The 22311-nt window shown below is 37.8% G+C and overlaps 1 protein-coding gene across 1 annotated transcript; it reads left to right on the top strand.

Annotated features, from left to right (window-relative positions):
* Positions 1–1985: 1985 nt before the first annotated feature.
* Positions 1986–22180, top strand: jph2 (junctophilin 2). Its single transcript, XM_077218349.1, has 6 exons — positions 1986–2813; positions 10760–11579; positions 17089–17207; positions 18465–19432; positions 20403–20499; positions 20611–22180. Exons 1-5 carry the CDS (start codon positions 2435–2437, stop codon positions 20481–20483), a joined length of 2367 nt encoding a protein of 788 aa, XP_077074464.1. The 5' UTR covers positions 1986–2434; the 3' UTR covers positions 20484–20499; positions 20611–22180.
* Positions 22181–22311: the final 131 nt, after the last annotated feature.

Genomic DNA, 22311 nt, shown 5'->3' with positions numbered 1-22311 from the left:
ATTATTATTATTATTATTATTATTATTATTATTATTATTATTATTATATACACATGATTACATTAATACACAATAATGTGTATAATAATATTATTATTATACAAATTATTATTGTTATATTTTAAAAAGTCCTGAGACAGTCATGAGGGTATGCAGGGGTCTTCTCTGTGATACATTTGCATATTGGTTACACAACACTGATTTGAACATTTAAATATATGTATATAAAAATTATATTTACTGTTTTTTTTTGTTTTTATTACAATATGATCCTTGAATGGTGAACCGCCTAAAAATTATTTTACTTTAGATAATAACAAAAAATGAAACATGCCCATCATAGAAGAGTTTTTTTTTTTTTGTAAATACTACTAGCCTAAAAATAGGATACAATAAATGTTTTTTAAAATGCAAAATAAACTGGCTGTGAAATATTGGTCTCAAACGATGTGGTGTGTTCTGTTAAATAAAGATTTAGTAAGAGTGAATATTGTTGTAATTACATCTGCCAACCGCAATACTAAATCGAAACCAGCAGAGGGCGCGGTTTCCCTCCACGCATGTTAAATCTCTTCTGTGAAATCAAGTGGAGCTAATACAGGTTTTTCTGTCAGCATTATCAGCATGGATAATAAATGCAAGCTGGCCTCTGTTCAACAATCACTCGACTAAGACCAAGACTGACAAATCATTTTACCGTAGAGAAAATATATATTTTTTTAAAGTTCAGCTTGAAACTATACTGTTAAACAATACCAGTGTCTATAGACTTTTGGTTATTTATTTATAAAGTCAGTCAAGCTTTCATTCAAAAAAATTTTTTTAACATGGCTATAATATTTCATAAGCATAAAAAAGTGTTAGGAAACACAGACAAAATTTAAAATAAAAATATGGTTAGGTTAACAAAGAAGAAATTGAAAAGAAGAAAAAGGACAATAGGAAAATAATAAATAGTAGAATATTATTAATAAATAAATAAATACATGTTTTTAAAATCTTCAGTTTTAAACTACTGTAAAAACAACACCAGTGTCTATAGACTTGTGGTTATTTATTTATAGAGTCAGTTAGTTAAGCTTTTATTTAGATCTTTTTTTTTTTGGTTAACATGGCCATAATATTTCATAAGTATAAAAAAGTGTTAGGAAACACAGACAAAAAAGATATAGTTAAGTAAACAAAGAACAAAATGAAAAGAAGAAAAAATTTACTAAAATAAAAGGAAAAAATAAATAGTAAATATTATAAATAAATAATAAATAAATAAATCTTCAGTTTAAAATACTTTAAAAACAACATCATTGTCTAATTATATGCTTATATATTTATTGAATCAGAGTCAACAAAGCTTTAATTTACGTGCTTGTTAACATGTAGGATATGATACTACATAAGTACAAAACAAGTGCCAGGAAAAAAAAAAAGTTAAGTTAAGTTAAAAAGTAAAGAAAGGAAAATAAAAGAAAACAGAGGAGAATAAAATAAAGATCTTATAAATAAATAAATAAGCAAACAAACAAACACATAAATAATCAGAATACCAAAATAAAATACAACAGAAATCATTTTAGATGCAATATAATATTTGTCATTTTTATTGCACTATTAGACTGATGTTACTCAGTTAAACTCTGCAAAACACAAAAGGTCAAATTTTGACCCAGTGACTGGATGATCTGTTTACTGTATGATGTGTACTCACTGTTCCACTTTTCCCTTTTCATTTTGTCTTTATTACTCTAAAAAAGTGTGTAAGCAGTGTGTCCTGTATAGCAAAAAAGAAAAGAAAAAAGGATGCATTAACAGTTTCTGCTATCTAACTTATAAACTAAAAAAATAAACACTTAAAATAACAGACACAGACTCCACCGACCCTTGATATGGACATTGAGCCCAAACCCTATTCTGCAAGTGATCTGGCAGCACTTTTAAAAGTGCCTGGGTGCTGAGGGCCGATTGGCCTGTATTTTTGGAACTGTGTTGGGATCTGGTAGCCTTGTTGGGACTGCAAACACATTTCCAGCAGCACCAAGTGCAAAGAGGGGAGGCAGGGAGAGGGGAGAGGGGTTGAAAGCCATGAAAGACCACTGGCTCCACAATTTGATTAAATAGATAAACTCAAACAATATCATGTAACAATTTTTTTTTTAAAACCAAACAAACAACAACAATCCTCCCTCTCCCAAGTCATTTCAACTTGAAGCATTAGGACGTTTATTTTAAGGATATAGCCTACCTATCAATAAATGATGAGCCTATACGACGATTCTACAAGTTCAGCACCAGGAAAAGATCTTCTCTCCATTTTACGCATCTATGGAATTTGAAAGATGGATTTAAAAGCGCCTGATAGAGATTAAGTCGTTCGTTGTTGTTGATTTTCAGTCATATCTGAAAGTTTTAAAAGTTAGAAGTAATTGCATTGAGAGTGATGAGCGGAGGTCGCTTTGAGTTCGATGATGGCGGAGCTTATTGTGGAGGCTGGGAGGGAGGTAAAGCGCACGGGCACGGGATCTGTACCGGACCGAAAGGACAAGGAGAGTTCTCCGGTTCCTGGAATTACGGGTTCGAGGTGGTGGGAGTCTACACCTGGCCGAGTGGAAACACATTCGAGGGGTATTGGTCCCAGGGGAAGCGTCATGGTTTAGGTGTGGAGACCAAAGGACACTGGATCTACAAGGGAGAATGGACGCACGGATTCAAAGGCCGATACGGGACGCGCATCAGTCAGGGCAGCGGTGCCAGATACGAGGGCACTTGGAATAATGGACTGCAGGATGGTTATGGCACGGAGACCTATGCGGATGGCGGTAAGGTCGGAGAATGTACTTTTGTGAGTTCAAACTGCATACTGTGAGCTGACATTTTAAGACATGGGTTAGTATGTAACGCAATGCCTACACCGGGGGTGAGGAGTTCAAGGAGTCGGTTTCCAATTCCGACTGGAATTGAGTCCTTAAAACGAGTACACTGTAAAACACGATATGATCAATAAGTTATGTTAACATATGCTTTTTTTTTTACATTGCTTTAACTCATCGAAATAAGTCAAGCAATTAAAAAATATATAAGTTATACAAGATGCAACAAGTCAGTTTAATGAAATTTAAGTTGAGATGACAAACATCCAAGTTGATTGTAGCCTACTTAAAAATTAAAAGCAGCTACTTTTTTTTCCAGTGTAGGCTACTTAAAATCCTCAGATAGTAAAATTCTATTCTTATTTGTATTCACTGTCCTTAGTATGTTTGTGCTAAAATAGAACAGAGACTAATTTCAGAATTTAACAAAACACATTATTACAAATCAGAAATAGGCTAAATGTTGGCTAATAGAATAATTAGCCTGCTAACTATGAACAAAAATAATAAACTAACAGAAATGTGGTAATATAGGCTATTCCATTAAAGAAAAAAGAAAAAATCATTCAATTGAGATAAAATAATTCCGTGGTTTTGATCCCCCCAAAAAGGAACCGGCTCAGAATTCGTTCGAGAATCAAATGAAACTGGTTGCGCTGAAGCCTATATTGTTTTTGATTCCCTAAAAACCGAATCATATGAATCGTTTGTTCCACTGGTCGCGATATGTTGCCGCACGCTAAAAAAGTAGCTTAGCTAGTGCACTAAATAGAGTGACTATGTTTAGAATGGAATACTGGAATCGATGGAATAATACATACACAATTTAGTGAATAATATCTGATTAAAATGAAAGCCTGTAAACTCAAAACCTTAGCTGTTAAAACTACTTCAAACTTTCTGGTCTAGCTTTCTCAAGTCAACTTCCAACTTCCAACTTTACTCATCTAGTTTTAAAATAGTAGCTACGTCAAACTGTATTGTACGGTAAGCGTTTCACAGTAGCCTATAGCCCTAGCCACACATTACTTCACTATGTTTGTCACGTTACCTTGTTACTTTAGACGTTTTAGCAAGAAAGATTCAAGTCATCTTGGAAATGGTTATTTTGCATTTCAATCCAATTTTGTATAAAATGTCTTAACTTTTGATTCAAATAATGAATAAAAATGATTTTTTAGAAAGATCATATCACTGTGTGAAGAAATTTCACATCATGCATACTAGCCTACAATACTGTAATTTCTATACAATACTTTTTTCAAGTAGCCTAACTAGTAAAGTAGCACATTACTTTTAAATGTAAAAAAAAATAAAAAAAAATTGAGTTACTTTTTTAAATGAGTAACACAAGCTGCTTTGTTTTCCTATCTGTTGACTGACAGCTCTTCCTGTCCCCATGCTGAGAGAAATCAGAAGTGCAGGCGTTGTGTGAGCTGTGAAAACATGATGGTTACTGTAGTTTTAGACTAAATGTGAGCATGCATTTACTCATCTCACTTGCACACAAAAAGATTCAGTATTCCTCAAAATGAATAAAAACAGGAAATGCAAACTCAGAATATTACACAAACCTGGAATAATTATATATGCTAAATATATGCTAAATATCACAAATATAGACCTACTTTATGAATGTTATCTCACTTTATTAACTGTGCATGCTGTTGATCTTCGATGACCCAATTCAACCATAGCCTACTAATAAGCAACAATGACCGTAGATAAACATCACGTTTGTGTTTCTTTTTGTTGTTGTTGCTGTTGTTTTTATTGCTGAAGTAAGAGTATCAAACTTTCTTCTACTTTGTCCTAATCTTCTGCAATTTAGAATTGCAGCACAGCTAAAAAGTTTGTTTGAGTTGCGCCCTCTACCATACAGACGTGAATTTGCATTTCCTTCAGCCTTTTTCATTTCACTTTTGGTGTGAAAGGCCTCTACATTTACATTAAAAACAAACAAGCAAGCAGGTGAGAAAAAGTAACACAAAAGTAATGTACTGTATTACTTTCCATAAAAAAATGCAATTAGTTAGGCTACTTTTTTAAGAGAGTACTGCAATATTGCAACGCATTGCTTTTAAAAGTAACTTTTCCGAACACTGGTCCTTTTACGTGGCTAAAAGATTCATATGAATATATCTCTAAAAAATCAATCTTTATTACATTCAGATGAACAGTCATTCACTGAAAACATGTTAGTATAAACATGAGGCTTACACTGATGGAACCCTGGTGTTGCCACAGATGGCCTTTTGGGTAAATGCCTATTGCTAAGAAACATTTGCCAGTGCAGAATGGAGGGTGGTTACAAATTAGTGTCACAAATCCTGTTCTTTCTTAACGTGTGGTGTGAGTACAAATAAAAAGGCTCATTCACTAGTGGCCAAGTTGTTTTTCTTTTGTTGAGCCACAGGCTGTTACGTCGACTGACTTTCCCTTCTTTTAAATCCTTTACATTTTTAGTCATTAAATTAAGTGTCAATTTCAACAACACCACGGTGTTATGTTTGGGGCTAATCAGCAGTTCTGACATTATAGATTTAGCTTTGCGCATAATTTTGTGCATATACAGTAGTGACTGTGAAAAGTATTTGGATGCTTAAGCCACACTTAAGATTGTATGGATGTCACTGCATTAAATAACAAAATATCAAACCAAGCAGCACATGAACATTTTTCAAATAAAACAATAAACAAAATAACATTAGGATATATAATATAAGATTATACGTTATTTATACCATAATATATTTTACAGTATGACAAAAATATACTGTTCAACAATACAAGTGAACACTTTGGGTTCATCAAACATTAGTGAAATATGTTTATAGTTACTGTGATGAAAAATACCTGTAGAAAACTGACTTATCCACCAAAATTTAATTAAAATTCATAGATTTCAAAGTACACCTAAATGTCCAAATATATTCTGCGGGCACTGTTTATTGGCTGAAAAGGATGCAATTACATCATTTTAAGAGTGTGTCTAGTGTAGGTGTTTTCCTATATTTTCTGTATCTATTGACCTGGTAGCTTAGTCATCACTATTAGTAATGTTAAGTGCTAGTGCAGCACTGTATGAATAAAGGCACAATAAATAGGCTTACCATATATTACCAATACCCTGCGGACTGATGGATCTCAGACATTGTGTTGAATGACAGCACTGGACCCACAAGCCCCCTTGACATAAATAACCACACGTAGTTTATTACCCCAGAGCTAGTTATGAAAGACACAGCACGCTAGCAGTTGTACCGCTGCAAATACCATTGTCTCTCATGCCTGAAGTGACAATGAGCTTACGGGTAGCCTGAATTTGAATACAATGCAGTGTTGTAATACAATCTGGAGTTTAGTTAAAGGGATGATAATTCTGTCATCAATTACTCACTTATGTCCTGTATGACTTTCTTACTTCTGTTGAACACAAAAGATTATGTATTGAAGAATGTCAGTGGAGTCCAAAACAACATTGGAGACCACTGACTTTAACTGCTACACAGAAAGAAAGAAAAAATTACTATGAAACCATTTTCACTCACAAATTGTTTGTAAATTTCCCAGATAATTAAAGAAACGGTAAAAGCCTGTTCTCACCAAAGACGATAGCTAAGGATAACTATAAAGTTTTAATCATCTTTCTAATTCCATGAGAATAGAGAAGTCCACACTGCAACTATAACGGCAAAGAAGAACAGTATCATTGGAATCACTTTCAGAAAGTTTCATTTTTTCAGATGATGAACAATAAAACATTGACAGCCAATCAGAATCTACCTGACTTTAAAGAATGCAAGCATTTAAGAGCAGATGGAATAAATGCAGCGCACTCTTAAAAAAAATACATTATCGTCCCTTTGTGTGGATGCTAATCTAATTATTGTTATAGTGGCACCATTATGTTCAGTTTAGCTTTATTTTCATTTTCATGGACTTTTGGTTTGTTTCTCTTCTGTTACCTGTTTCCTGTTCCTGCCAGTAATCCGTTGTCATGGGCTGAATCCGAAATCATCCCCTATACCTTCATATAGGGCATTATTCGAGGGGACATCCATTTGCAGTGGTGTCCAAAACCATAGAGGACGTTATCGAGTGCACTCATTCGATCTCACATTGCACCGCAATAACTAGTGTACAGCCAATGTACACTCAACGACCGTCTGAATTCACTCCCTCGTTTTCATTCAGTCCTGTAAGTGGACAGTGTGTTAGTGGACTAATGTAAGGAATAGGGATTGAGTATTTAGGGGTGATTTCGGATTCAGCCATGAACATTCATTTAACGAGCACACCTGTCTGTATTCAGTGCATTATCTTTGTATATTTAGGTTCCTCCTTGCAATCAGTTCGTTGTCTGGTATTGTTTGTGCGTGCACACAGTCTCGCATCATTGTTTACTTTGTGTTTAAATAAAAATACTTCTATCTAAATCTTCCTCATCATCAATGGACTGTAACGTGACAGAATACCGAACCACCAAATTGAGAAGAAAATGGATTTTGCAGCGACACTCATCAACTTAGCGAGTAAGAATCTCTCTTGGACTTTTACTCTTACTCAGCTTGCTTTAGTCAACTGACTGCAAGGTCCAACTTAGGTGACAAGACCATGCTGGTCCCTACAGTGTTGAGAAAAAGTTGAGTGAGACTGACTATATCATTTCTACCCCAGATCGTAGGAAAAAGAGCAGAGTTTGCCATGTTAAAGTCTTATGTAGGTAAGTGTGAGGCATTAATTACATCTAATAGGGAAGATGTGTCTGTTAAGCCTGGTGTGGTGTTGCCTGCTGCTCTTTACTCTTCTGTTGATGACCCGGATGTGGGTGAATTACCTGCTGAATGTTTTAAAAATTCAACTGTGCTAAGTCAATTTGATGAGTACCTTGCCTACTTGCCTCAAGGTCAAAAATAAGCTCTTATTCAGTTGATTAATAAGTACCCCATGTTCTTTTCTGATTTTCCCAGCAGAACCTCTATGATCAAACATGATATAGATGTAGGTAACAGCCCCCCCATAAAGCAACACCCGTAGCGTGTTAATCCAAAAAAACGCAAGACGCGATGAGAAGGGAAGTTGAGTATCTTTTAAAGCATGCATGGTCTTGCCACACCTAGCCATAGTCCTTGGAGTTCTCCTTGTTTATTAGTACCTAAACAAGACACACAGATTATCTGCACAGATTATTGCAAGATAAATAGCATGACAAAGCCAGATTCCTTTCCTCTGCCAAGAATGGAGGACTGTGTTGACCGGATTGGTAGTGCACACTTTGTAACGAAACTTGACCTACTGAAAGGTTATTGGCAAGTGCCATTAACTTCCCGTGCATCTGAGATCTCTGCCTTTGTGACCCCTGACAACCTGCTGCTATACTATGTTATGCCCTTCGGGATGCGCAATGCTCCTGCAACTTACCAAATGTTAATGCAGCAAGTGTTGTCAGGAATCTCTAACTGTGAAGTCTACTTAGATGATGTTGTAGTTTACTCCCTTACCCTAGATAAAACGTTACCCATGGGACGTAACAGTGAAAATTGGGTCTACAACCCCCTTGACTTACCAGACATGGGAAAAGCAACCTGGAAAAAGGCGATCCTCCGTTGTCTGCAGTGTGCATACCTGCAGCTGATGGATGTGTTATTGACCACTGCAGAGCGCAAGCACTCACCCACAAAAGGAAAGGAGCCTGAGCCCACCGCAGAACTGGAGAACATGCTGAAGCCCACCACGGACCCTGAGCTAATGCCAATGCCTGCAACGGAGCCAGAGTTGGAAGTCACGTCCTTCCCGGGGCTGAATGTTGCCGCCCAGTCTGACCAGGTTTGTGTGCCGACTTCTACATATGAGCCAAAGGGAAATAGAGAGGAGTTTTAGGACGAATACAGCCTTCCTTTGCTGATTCCGCACAGTACAAAGCCTTCATTGCCGCTGGTCCTGTTCAGCTCAAAGACTGTTTCTCCACTGGTTCAGCTCTAAAACTTCCTCAAAACACACACCCTTCCTCCCTCTCCCACTTTCTCTGCCCTAGCTGGTCTCTTGGCCCCACCTTCACTTGCGCCCTCCAGTCCCTCGACTCCACCATTGCATTTACCCTTCAAGTTTTTTCCCATATTGGATCTGCTGGGCACCAGCTCTGCCTTGGTGTATGGATTCTCTGGCTGCACTTCGGGACACCTTTCCCATAACTCCACCTCGGCCCAACGACCTGTAACCTCCACCATGGCTCCCTGCCCTCTCGGCTCCAACAGGCACCCTCGTCCCTCTGCCCCACCTTGGTCTGCCTGTGCGGACTTCCAGGACTCTTGTGCTTCATCCCTCCTCCCCTTCGGCTCCATCAGGCTCTGTCTTCCCTTTGGATCCACGTTGGTCCTCGGACGCACCGGAGTCGCCTCAGTCTATCGGCACCCTGGCTCCACCTCACTGGCTCTTCGCAGCTGCTCTGCCTGATCCTATGGTGTCGTCCGGTTCTGTCATCGCCTCGGGTTCACTCGTGTCTCCAGACCTCTCGGCTCCATCGCTAGCGGTTGGGCTTCTAACTCCACCCTGGCTCCTCATACCATTGATTCTGCCGTGGGCCTGTGTACCATCTGTGCTCTGCGCTTCCTCCTGCGTCATTCCTCCATCGCCTCCTTTATGGTTCCTTCCACTGTCAGACCCTCCATGGCTGTGTCCACCATCAGCTCTTCCAGGGGTCGTTCTGCTGTCTGCTCTGCCCCAGTCCCCGTGGCCTAGGTCTGGTTCTTCGCCAGCCCCTCGTCCACCTCCAGAGCCCCCACCCTCCCTATCCCTCTGTCTATCTGTTACGGCTCAAAGCCGCACCTTTCTGGTGGGGGGCGTTCAGTCACTATTATGTGACCCATTTCTTTTGTTTCAGTTTCCCGCCACTAATCATTCGCCATGGATATTAATTTAACGAGCACACCTGTCTGTATTCAATTCATTATATCTGTATATTTTTGTTCCTCCTTGCATTCAGTTCATTGTCTGGTATTGCTTGTGTGTTTGTGCTTGCATGCTGTCTTGCATCATTGTGGATTACCTGAGTTTACTTTTTGTTTATAAAGACACTTCTATTTGAATCTCCGTCATCATTGGACTGAAACATAACATATAGGCAGTGTTGGGTACTCTAAAAAAGTAATTAATTACTAGCTACTAATTACATCTTGAACAGTGTGATTAAATTACTGTGCTAATTGCTCCCTGTAAAAAGTATTGGATTACTTATGACTAATTACTTCCTAAATCACACATCAACCTCAACCAGTCGAACAATAAAACGATAGATGTGAAAATGCACTTTTAATTCTTTCAAATAAACAATATACAATTGCATAAATTATTCTTCAATTCACCAAAGTGTGTAAAGGGAGAAAGTTACATTAAAAACATACACTTTAACAGTAGATATTAAATTTTGATGCTAAATCCACTATTGTTTTATATAGATTTGTTCTATAGTCCATATAGTATTTAATGCAATTACATAAGAATTAACTGTAATTAAATTACATAAAAATTATTGTAAACCCCTACTTTGCTTTTTCAAGGGAAAAGTAATTCAATTACAGTAATAAGATTATTTAGTAATTACACCCAACACTGGTTATAGGTGTGAACGCGTCTTAACACGTTAAATTAAATGTGAAATTTGGAAGTAGAAAGACTAAGATAGTATTTCTTGTAAAACGTTCTCCAATAATCTCCACAACTTTGAAATATAATTTTTATATGGACAAAAGAAAAACAGACAGTTTTCAAAATATCTTCTTTTGTGTTCCACTGAAGAAAATAAGTCATACAGGTTTGGAACGACATGACAGAATTTTCACTTCTGGGTGAACCATGTTTTTAACGTTGCCTGATTAATGTCTTTGGCAATACAGGTACCTTCCAGGGCCAGTTCACTGGTGGCATGCGGCACGGCTATGGGGTGCGTCAGAGCGTTCCCTACGGCATGGCAGCAGTGGTGCGTTCTCCGCTGCGGAACTCTCTGAGCTCCCTGCGCAGTGAACACAGCAATGGGACGCTCCTGCAGCAGGACGTCCCGGTCATCACCGCCACCAATGCATCCGGCCAGGAGACCATGGTGAACGCACCCATGCCTCTGGGCCCATCTCGTGGCGGCTTTGCCCTCAGCCTGCAAGTGGACCCAGATGCGGTCAAGCCCAAGAAGAGAAGCCTCTTCCGCCGTGGCTCACTTCTTGGAAAATTGAAGAAGTCTGACTCCCGCACATCCCTCTCTAGCCAGAAGAGCAAGATCAGCTTTTTGCGGAGTGAGTCAGCTCTTAGCTCTGCCGCCAGCGATGCCAACTCCACCATTAGCCTGGGTGAGAGTGAAGGGGAAGGTGAAGGTCAAGAGTTTCCCCCCGTGGAGTCAGACATTGATGCCACCACCACTGAAGTCTACATGGGAGAGTGGAAAAACGACAAGCGGTCAGGTTATGGGATCAGTGAACGTTCTAGTGGGCTTAAATATGAGGGCGAATGGCTGAACAACCAACGTCACGGTTATGGGTGTACCACTTTTGTTGAGGGTGGAAAAGAAGAAGGCAAGTATGTTAACAACCTGCTGGTGAAGTCTGCTAAGAAGAAGGTGATTCAGCTGAAGGGCACTAAGATTAAGCAGAAAGTGGAGCGAAGTGTGGAGGGAGCCCAGAGGGCAGCTGCCATAGCAAAACAGAAGGCCGAAATCGCCAACTCAAGGTAAATAATTTAACTTGCCATAATTGTTTGGGTGTATAATGGAAAAGTGAATGCATACAATATATGAATGTATACATTGTTTTATACATATAATATATCCTCCTTGATACATAGAATCCTTATATATAAGGGATAATATACACTGAATGATCAAGGCAGTATAAAAATAAAATAATAGTAAAAATACAGTAAAAATAATAATAATATTATAAGTAATTAATCATTTCTGAAGACTAGAGTAATTATGCTGAGAAGTCAGGAATAAAATTCTATTTGAAAATATATTAAGATGAAAAGGTTCTTTTATAGGCTATTGTAATAATAAAAACAATAGTACTGTTTTTTTTACTGTATTTATGATCAAATAAATGCAGCTATAGCGAGCATTAAAAACTTCTTTCAAAACATTTTAAAAAAAATATTATTCCAAACTTTTGACAGGCAGTGTATATTATATAACTTATATATAATTATAAAAAACTAAATATATATTTTCCCCCAATGAATTTATAGTTAACTAATATGTCAATACTTACACATAGTTGCCAGCCAGAGGATGTGCTTTGTGGGAGAACAAAAAACATCCTGATACCACCTTGGTGTTGGCACCTCTGTCCAAATGGAGAAACAAACAGTCTCAAAGCAGGCCACATGCTAAGCTTCTTTTCTATTCGTGGCGTCTTGGTGGCTAGGCCTAACTCCAGACATGATAAAGAGGAGTCTAACGCACTGACACTAATAATACAGCTTCCCTCCAGGATAAAATATTTAGATTTCCACACAGTCCTGACAGCATCTGCAGTTTATCAGATGCTAACGGTTATAAACAGCAAGCCAAATTCAGGTGCAGCAGCTTTGATAAAATCTTCCCTCCTTGTAAGGAGATGCACAAACCAAAGACAAACAGCCCAAGATTCTCAGTCATCAAATGCATGCTGTTGATGCTCATCCCATAAAAATGAATTCATGCATTACTAAAGATGAAAACCTGACAGCAGACTTAAACCTGAATGCACACAGACAAGAAAACCAGTCAATTAAAGCCCACATTTTAAGGAATAAAAAACAAGACTTCATTGTTCTCATTTCTTATACATAAGCAAAACATTTATATCTGCCAGAATATATGAAGGTAAAATTATGCCAAAATGATTTGTTTGTGCATGGGTAAGATTTCTGAAAGTGTACATAAGAATGCAAGTGTAAAGGAAATTTGCATGCCCAAGAGAGGCTTTGTAAAGGTGTAAATCAACTTCAAGTGTTTGAAAAACAAGGCGGGTCCATCGTCTTTAAGTAGCCAATCAAATAAGGTTCTCACTGACTCTTGATTTACTGATTTTATCTGATTAGGGCCCGAGCCCCGATGATGAGAGGACTCTTGGAATTGCTCCGTTTATAGGTTGTTATTTTTTTTCTTACACTTGAAAGGGGATTTACAAAGCTTCTCTTATGCATGCAAATTAAATTTACGCCTTGCAATCTTAAATACTCTTTCATAAATCTTACCCTGCGCATGCAAATCTTTTTGGCATCATTTTACCTTCATAGAATAACATTCAAGTAACGTTTAAGTAAAGATTGTTCAAATTAACTATTGTTAATAAACACATCCATGACACTTTTCATGTGCAGTCATGCAAAAATCAGATCATTGTTTATAGATCAAAAAAATCAGAGAGAACAACACAACTGTCTACAGTGAAATTGGCAGTAACTTTTCTTTTGTCATTCAGTAGGTCAAAGTGTGATAAGCAGAAACAGAAACACTTTTTATTCTACTTCCGAATGGTGTATGGCATATAAAAAAATCCCAATACCCTATAATTTACAGTGGTTCTCAACTAGGGGGCCGGGGCACTCTAGGGAACTTAAACTAATTTATTTAAAACCAAACAAGCATGGAAATGAGTTAAAACAACTAAAAATCAAGGTATTTCTTATTTGGTTATTTTTTATAATGAACCAGGCAACAATAGTATATGGTAGGTGGGATCCTTCTTACATTTAGGATTTATGCCCCACAATGGGAATAAAAAATAAAATAAATAAAAATAAAGTAAATAAAAAAAATGCTATTTTTACCTTTTTTACTATTTTAGTCCCATATCTGCAACCCCCTATCCGATGTGTACCAGACTTCCTTGCCCTCTGCCAGTGTAGTGAGATCAGAAACGAAAACTATTGGCCGTAGAGTTTTTTCAGTGGGGTCCAGGTGCCGGTTAGCCCCTTTGCTCTAATCATAGTGTATTTAAAACAGCAGAGGGAAGACGAGACTCCTCGGGAGGCCACAGCACTAGGTGTAAATGACGCACATGGGTCTGGTGTCAGAAAAGGAGGCCTGCCTAAAAAAGGACAGGCACTGTTGCTATATCACAATCATGGGGGAATGCAACAGCTGAGAGCCTCTATCCTCAGCTTCTTAGACACTCACACAGACGAACTTGATGTAATCTACCACCCTCACATTCTTCCAGAAATATAATTAACTAACATAGATACAAGTATTGTATATTTTCTAATTATCTATATATAAATATGAATATACAATATATACCGTGAAAGTCCTGTTTTCTTTTGAGCTGATCTTGGTAAACCATTACAAAAGAGCTCTTGATGGTATCAAGTAAAAAAAATGCGCCAGCAATGGTGTCGGATCGTTTCATGGGATATAAATTTTGCCTATCCTGCAAATGAGTTAGAAGGCTGGCAGTACATAGCTGTACAACACCCTGCTTATCCTGAACTCAGGCACTGCAGCTCATTTTATTGTGATTATCAGAATGCATGATACCCGGATGCATATTTATAGATTTTGATACTTTATAGTGCTTTTTAAGCTTTTTCTGCATTTTTAAGTAAATATTTTCTTATTAATGCAAATAAAATAAGGATGGCAAACATGATGGATCTAAAGAAAAACAATTCAGAGATTAGAGAAAGTTTATGAGATAATACTTCTGCTGCTACAACATAGCTTACTATCATTCATCACCAAGAGTGATTCTAACATCAGTCATTGAACTGATTCTTTCTGCTCTAACGGTAAAGACTATCAACAGTCATGCAAAAGGTCAGGATGTGATATGAAATTTGTCAGCTGATAAAATTTTAAAGATGAGGGGGACAACACCATCACAAAAAACTTTTGATCTAAGTACAAAATGTTTTTAAAAACATATGCAAGCCAATAAAAAAACATATATTTAATTGGTCATATTCTGATACATAGCCTACATCATATATTTAAAACGCTGACCTGTAATGCGGTGTGACATGGTAAATTGCAAAGACAGATATACAGTGGGATAGTCATTCCCACATGAGAAGCATTACTAAAATAGAACTTGATTTGTACGCTAATGGATTTACAGTCAATGGGTTTCATTATTACTAAAATCACACATTTTAAAAGTATCTTTGCATAAAATGGCATCTATCACAGATCTGTCAACAAGCAACCAACCTAATAATGCAGAACAATACATTCATAACATACACTGAACAGGTTGCTTTGGCTGAAACCATGATTTTATAATGTTATTTTAAATGTATTGGGTTTTTTTTATTGCACATGGCAGCATTAAGAAATAGTTGGTTAGTAGAGAATTTATGGAAGCACCTGCCAAGAATTTAATGCAGACATTACTGTAAATGTATATCTATGACATATCAGTGGGAGGGTCTGAACTTTTCTAAACGTTCCACTTACAGCCACCCTCAGTAGTGTCTTTAAGTGGTAGGGCTATTTTGAACTCAGGATGAAATTACAGTATGGAAAATATCACAGAGTAAATACCACAAAGCAGTTTTTAATCAAAGTGACTAACAAAATGGTTAAGAGTGAATGTTTGCCATCTTTACTGCATGCGTAAAGACAGACATGTTACAAAAGCACTTATACATACTTTAAATGCAAACCTAGGCGTTGTTAAAAATAATAAATGCGTAAAAAAAATTATTTCTGCACTACTGCTTGAAAAAAATGTGTAAATATGGAAAAACTGTAACTAATGTTTTGTGGCCTGCACTGTAATTTTGCAGTGCAGTAATTCTTAATGTGACCAACACCAATAAAACACATGAATAATTTATTTCAAGAATGTAATCAGTGCATGCGGTAAAAAATAAATGGTAGTCTTCTTTAAAGCAGCGTGTCCTATCACAGCAGTACTCATCTCTCACTGTGAGGCGCAGGGTGTTAAAAGAGTGATTTATTTTAGTTTCGGCTCAATGGGTGAAGAGGACACCCTCCTCTGCTATAAATAACCCCCCTGTCATACGACCCCCCAGCACACTTCTTCCTCTTGTATTCAAGTCAAACACACGGCGAGCAACCCAAACACTTGCAGCTCTTGGGTCAGTAGGGCGTTCTCTGGAACATTCTTCAGTATTATTGTTGTTCTAATGCACTGACTTGGATGGGTACTGCATGGGATTCCTAAATGCTGAGGGGATTTTAATGTTACTTTTTATAGTGCAGACAACCGCTAACCCATCTCTCTAAATAAAGACGAGGCGGGATGTCTTAGGTTGCTCTAGTTCCACTGGCAAGATATGGGTTGAAATTAGACAAATACACTTCTAATTTTACGGAAAACGGTCACATGCCTTTCCTCTCATAACATAACAAATAGTGCAACTATATGAGAACTGAAGATGGTATCTTTGCTACATGAAAATAATAATCTAATGGCAGAAATTAATAAAAGTTTTCCTTTAATAGTGCGCACCTCTAAAACACTGCCACAACATATTACATGTATGCATCTGTTGTAGACAGGTGTTAACGTACAGTCTTAATACATGTCTATTTTGGTTTTATTGACAACAATGCCAAGACTGTGGTTTGGCTCACAGGGAATAGAAGATACAAAAACAAAAACAAAAAAACATAAAAAATTATTAAAAAATTTGTATCTAAAATATCTGCGAGTGGTTAAAAACATCTACCAAATATGTAAGCTGGATGCGCACCATTCAGAATAGAATTGAGAATGCCTTTAATTGACATTTAAAAGAAATGTAGCTGCAATTTTTTTAATTTAAAAAAGTTTGCCAGTATAAATATACATAAACATGTATATGTAAACATTAGCCCATACATACAAGTAATTTATTACATAAAATTAAAAATAGATATTTATGAAATTATAAATATCAACTTATATTCAATTAATTGGGGAAGAACACTTCCCAGAATGCATTACCATTGTTGAATTTCTATGAATTGCAATTCAGCTTCTTTCATTCCATTTCAACTTCCTGTAGGGTGTGGATAATTCAATTCAAATTCACACCCATGAATTGAAAGGAACACAATTCTTCCACTATTCTGAATTGTGCCCAACCCTGGTAAACACATTATTTAACAACATTTTAAAGGGCAAATAAGTTTTATAAGTTGTCACACCATTTCCCCCTACCAATCTCATTCCTGACCACAACATTAACTTTATTTCCCAGCATTTGATTTAATACCAATGACTGAATACTTTTTCCCTCTTCACAGAACGGCCCATGCCAAAAGCAAAGGTGACGCCGCGGAACAGTCGGCTATCGCTGCTAACAATGAGTCTAGTATAGCTCGTGTGGTTGCCAGAGAGCTCTCTCCCTCCTTCCATCAACCAGGTAGGTAGAAGACTTGATTGTTTGCTAAATGTATATCAACAGAGGCCACAGGAGCGGAGGCTGGTTAAGATCCTCCCGATACAATGACGGTGGGTTTGATTAACGGATGTGAGCTCAGAGAAGTAAATGTAGCATGTATGCTTGTTAATCCAGACAAAGTCAGATTTGCTGTACGGCAGCATTCATTACAGAACAGTCTATGTGCTGATAATTTTTTTAGTCCCTAAAGAACACATGCAAACATCTCTGAAACAGGATTAGATTGCTGCGACAAAAAAGCCCCTCATCAGCTCACCGTGTTCCTGTCTGTCCATCTGAAGGGCACTGCTAAGCTCTTGATGGTTTTATTTTGGCACTGTCTGTCTCCAAAATCTTAGACAAAGCTGAAGAAGAGCGATCACATTTCATCTTTCTTCTGAGTGGTTGCATTCTTGGCCTTTGTTAGCCTGAAACTGAACATGTTATTCAAGACCCTGGTCTTGTGTTTCATTGTTTAAAATACAGTATAGGCCTCTTTTGCGCTTTTGTGAAAATTATTGAAAAGAAATGTGATAATGTGATAAATATTCAGAGATAGACAGACAGTGAGGCAGCACATGGACTCCAGTAAACCCTCAAATACATTAATGCATGCACTTCCAATTATCTCATAACTGCCAGCACTTGCAAGAATTTTAATCAAAACTAAAATAGTTATAGTATGCAGTCTATTCTATCATCCACTCCTTTATGATACTATATTTTGAGCATGAATATGAGACCAAGCAATTGTCAGGAATGGCTAAATGAAAGATTGAAAAAAAAAGAAAAAATAAAGATACATTTATATCTCAAGAAATTAACTGTTCTTTTGACCCTTTTCCCCCCAATTTAATGTAAATATCTGTAAATATCAACTGTAAAAGTGACCGTAAATGTACAGTGGTCATATCAGTGATTAGAAAAGGCATTTTATTCTGCACAAGATGGATATCACAGGTTATTAAACAAAAGCCTAAGATGAATTTACCTCAAACACCAACATTTTCCAGAGAACATCAACTTATGTTGTGGGGGCAGCAGAGAGCCTAATTGTATTGGTTGCTTAGGAACACAAATAAAAGCCTGGAAAACATAAGCATTTAATTAGTGCACCTTTAAAACTATCATTCAATATTTATTGTATGTGTAAAACGAGTTAAATTATTATCAGCCATTATCAATATCATCTATTGAACCTATATTGTAATAATACATGCATCACATGGTGTTCCTCAGGTCCTGAGTATCTGAAAAAACGAGCCCTGCAGGAGGTTGCTGAGAGGCATGAGAACACGGACATTGGGATGCACAAGCCCTTGCCCTTGTTGGGTGAGGATTCCCAACCAACACCCTCAGAGAGCCCCTTCATGCATGAGAGGGAAAGTCCAAGACCAAGCTCTAACTCTGCACGTACCCCCTCACCCACTCCAGTCATTGTCCTTCAGGCACCCAGCAAGGAAGATCCAAATCTCTTGAGCCCTGGCAACTGGAATGGAGACAAGGTCAGTCGAGGCAGTGGTAGCAGAGGCAGCAGTCGAGCAGGTAGTAGGCCGAGCAGTAGACCCACAACCCCGTCTTCTACTTCTGCTGTTGCTCCCGCTCCAGCAGCCCCTCCTGAGGAGCATTCTGCTCCCAGCAGCAAGGCCCCATCCCGTACCCCAAGCCGCCAAAGTGCCAAAGCAGAGCAGGGTTCAGACCTGGAAATCAAAGCCCTGCAGAAAATGGACTCAGAGTCAAAAGCAGCAGAACCTGTCCCTGCTGCAATGCCAGTAAGAACCAGCCTCGTCCACTCCACTGACGAAGAAGAACCACCTAACCCTGCTCCTAAGCCGTCCTCCAAAGCAGTCATGCCAGAGGAAAAGGCAGCTGAGGTCAAACATAGAGCTGAAACAAGGGAGCCTGTAAATAAGCGCCCAGCTTCGATGACAGAAATCAAGCCTAGATCTTGGACAGAAGTCAGGGAGGAGAAGAAATTAACCAACAAGGCTGAGACTAAACCTTTACCGAAACGAGAACCAAGCCCTGCCCCAAAAGCTGCACCAAAGCCTGAGCCCAAGTCAGTGCCTAAATCAGAACCTAAAGAACCTGTTGTCAAGCCGGTTGCTAAACCAGTTGCCAAGGTCGAGGCCAAAATTGAGGCGAGGCAGAGGTCTATTGTGAAAGCCACTAGTGAAGCCACACAAGAGTCTCTGGAGCTAGATGAGGTAAACAAATCAAACCTTGATATTCTTTGTGATAAAAAGTAAGGTCTCAATTGGGCTTTTCAATAAATATTTGAATCCAACTAGACTTCCCAAAGATTGCAGACATACTTCCAAACTTGCATAGCATAACAAAAACAAATTCAACAAAATTGCTTTTTATAACCTTTGCCTGTTTCCTTGCATTAATCTGTAAATCTCAATTTAGAGTACAGTGGCCCGCCTATCTTAGTTTCAGATGTCCTCCCATTGGGCCATGGAATGAGAAAGCTCATTCTTCTAAACAGCTCTTCTAAACAGATCTGCTATTCTAAACAGATTGTGTTCTTTTAAATCTGGCCCTGGCCCCGGTTCCTCGGACCACATTATTCACAATAAGGCATATCTATTCAGGGCTGAACCCTCAAAATAACAAATTCTCACCTTTAGAAAGCCTCTTGTGGTCTGTCAGAAACCCAGTATTGCATTGCGTCACAGCAGCATCTTGTGGCACACCGAGCATGCATACGCCACACCGATCAGCTGCTCCTAGTATGGAAGAAAAAAATTATTCGCAAGCTGAAGGACTTTTACCCATTGCATCTGAAAAATTGGGGATTTTATTTCTATGGTCCCTCTTAAACAGAGGTGTCCAATTCTGCTCCTGGAGGGCCAGTGTCCTGTATAGAGTTTAGCTCCAACCTAACCCAACACACTTGCCCTACACGAGCAGGATTGGACACTCCTGCGGTTAGACAGCAGTGTCCAATCTTGCTCCTGGAGGGCCACCTTCTTGCAGAGTTTAGCTCCAACACACCTGCCTGGAAATTTCCAGTAATCCTGAAGGCTTGATTTACTGGTTAAGGTGTGGTTATTTAGAGTTGGAGCTAAACTGCTGTAAAGTGCAATTCCACAAGTAAATGCCACCTGGATCACCATCATTTGATTCACACAACAGACACTAACGGTTGTGAACTCTTTTTTTTTTTCTTAGGGGCCAAACACGATTATGATCTGCATGGTTATATTCCTGAACATTGGTTTGGCAATTCTTTTTGTTCACATATTGTCTTGAGATGACAAAGCCTAAGGTAAGCATATCCTACCTCTATTCTGCAAATTTTGAGAGCTTTCATTAAATGCAACTGTTTTTTTCCCCTTGTAAAAACACTGTGGGTATTATTACACACACCTTTTTCTAGCCAAAACCATCCTGGTGAAAGAAACTACCGTGGGGAGCTGTGAGGATGCACTGCGCTCCATTAACGGCTCTGTTGTTGCGTTATCCAGTTTCAGAGCAGCCCTCCTGAGCTACTCAGATGCTTGCCATCTGCAGTTGGACCGAGTGCTCGCAAATGATCGGTGTGTCCCAGTGCCTGAACATTATAAAATAAAGCATTTGCTTTGTTTGTGAAAGGTACTGCTGCATTTAACAGTTTTGTTGAAATCTAATGCAGCTGGAAGCGAATCATCTAATAAGGGCTAATTTACATTGTGCACATTCAGAATCATGTCACATATCCTATAGAGCAGAAGATGTCATTTAGTACATAATATTCATCTTTGGAGAATAAAAAAATAGTTATGACATTACGAAATGAAATCAATACTGTTTTTTTTTAATTCTTTTAAATGGCTAGAACAAACATAAAATCCACCAGTGCACTTTTGCTTTAACACCAGGTAGTGTAATGCACCACAATCTCAGATGCTGTATGCACATTCAATGTCTTAAAGTCTCCCCTGCATGACAAAGAATAACATGGCTGAAAACAATGTATACAATTGGTATAAAAAGTTGTTATGAGAATGGTTTAATATGAAAATGTTTATTTTATTAAGCTGAAGCATCCCTATAGAGAGAGCCTCCAAAAGTTGCCATGAGAGATTTTAAAAAAGAATATTAAAATACCACTATTTACTGAATGGAACCAGAAAAGAAATGTTGTGGCTTACTAACTGTTGTACTGTGAATTTGTGATGGTTCTTCAGCATTTTTTTTCTGCCTGCATTACACATAAAACCGTATGTAAGAGAATTTGAGAATGTCCAAACCAGGTTGTGCAACAAACTAAGTGAAAATGTACATGTCCCAAATCTTTTATGCATGTGTGGACATTTGAGTTTTGTACATTTCTAAATTATGTACATTATCAGAAAAATGCACATCTCATTATTTTATCTAATGCAGTATTAAAAATATTAAATTTACCCCTTTTAGACTGGTAAATATTACCTCAAATTATTAAAGGTCTTATTGGAAATACTGCGGTTAACTGTCCAAAACGTTATTTATTGATTAAATATAGGGGTGTTATAAAAAGTCATATCTAGAATAGTTGTATCCGACTCATTCACAAGTCCTAATTCTGAATTTACAAATTAGAGACTGAAAATACAGATTTTAACCCATTGTTTTAACCATTTTGCTTTAAAATCACATTTAGCTTTTTACACTAGTTTGCAACCTTAAAAGTTTAAAGATGTATTTGTTGAGAATAAATGCTGTATTCTCAAAGAGAATTGTAGTTCAAGCTGTACAAATACAAGTTGCTCATCAGATGGTTTCCGTAACATGACTTGCATATGCATTACAATTAGCTAATAATTAAAGAAATAGTATTCAGCATGGTTATGGTACCTTTCATTACTTGAGGTTTTCTCTATTTGAAAGTTCCTGCAAATTTCCCTCCTCACTTTGCTTCTTGTGTTTCAGCACTTACAGTAAAAGAAAATTCACCACACAATTTAAATAAATTTTCTTCAACTCCACATCTGTCAATCTCTTTACTTTTGGGTGTCAGGATGTTCACCCAGCGTTCTGTTTCTAGAAGCATTCTGTTACACCGCATTTCCGTCATTATCTGCAGTTTGCCCTCTGACAGCTCAATACCACTAAATGT

The sequence above is a fragment of the Siphateles boraxobius genome, unplaced genomic scaffold, assembly GCF_051911475.1.
Source record: "Siphateles boraxobius isolate OS27281-9 unplaced genomic scaffold, OSU_SipBor_1 77, whole genome shotgun sequence".
Taxonomy (NCBI): domain Eukaryota; kingdom Metazoa; phylum Chordata; class Actinopteri; order Cypriniformes; family Leuciscidae; genus Siphateles; species Siphateles boraxobius.
This window is presented reverse-complemented; position numbering and strand designations above follow the sequence as displayed.

What these genes read in the sequence shown, in the direction of transcription:
- jph2 (XM_077218349.1), top strand. Translation starts at nt 2,435, where the DNA reads ATGAGCGGAGGTCGCTTTGAGTTCGATGATGGCGGAGCTTATTGTGGA. An exon ending in GGAGACCTATGCGGATGGCG is followed by an intron (nt 2,814 to 10,759) that starts GTAAGGTCGGAG and finishes TTGGCAATACAG; the next exon opens with GTACCTTCCAGGGCCAGTTC. An exon ending in GCCGAAATCGCCAACTCAAG is followed by an intron (nt 11,580 to 17,088) that starts GTAAATAATTTA and finishes CCCTCTTCACAG; the next exon opens with AACGGCCCATGCCAAAAGCA.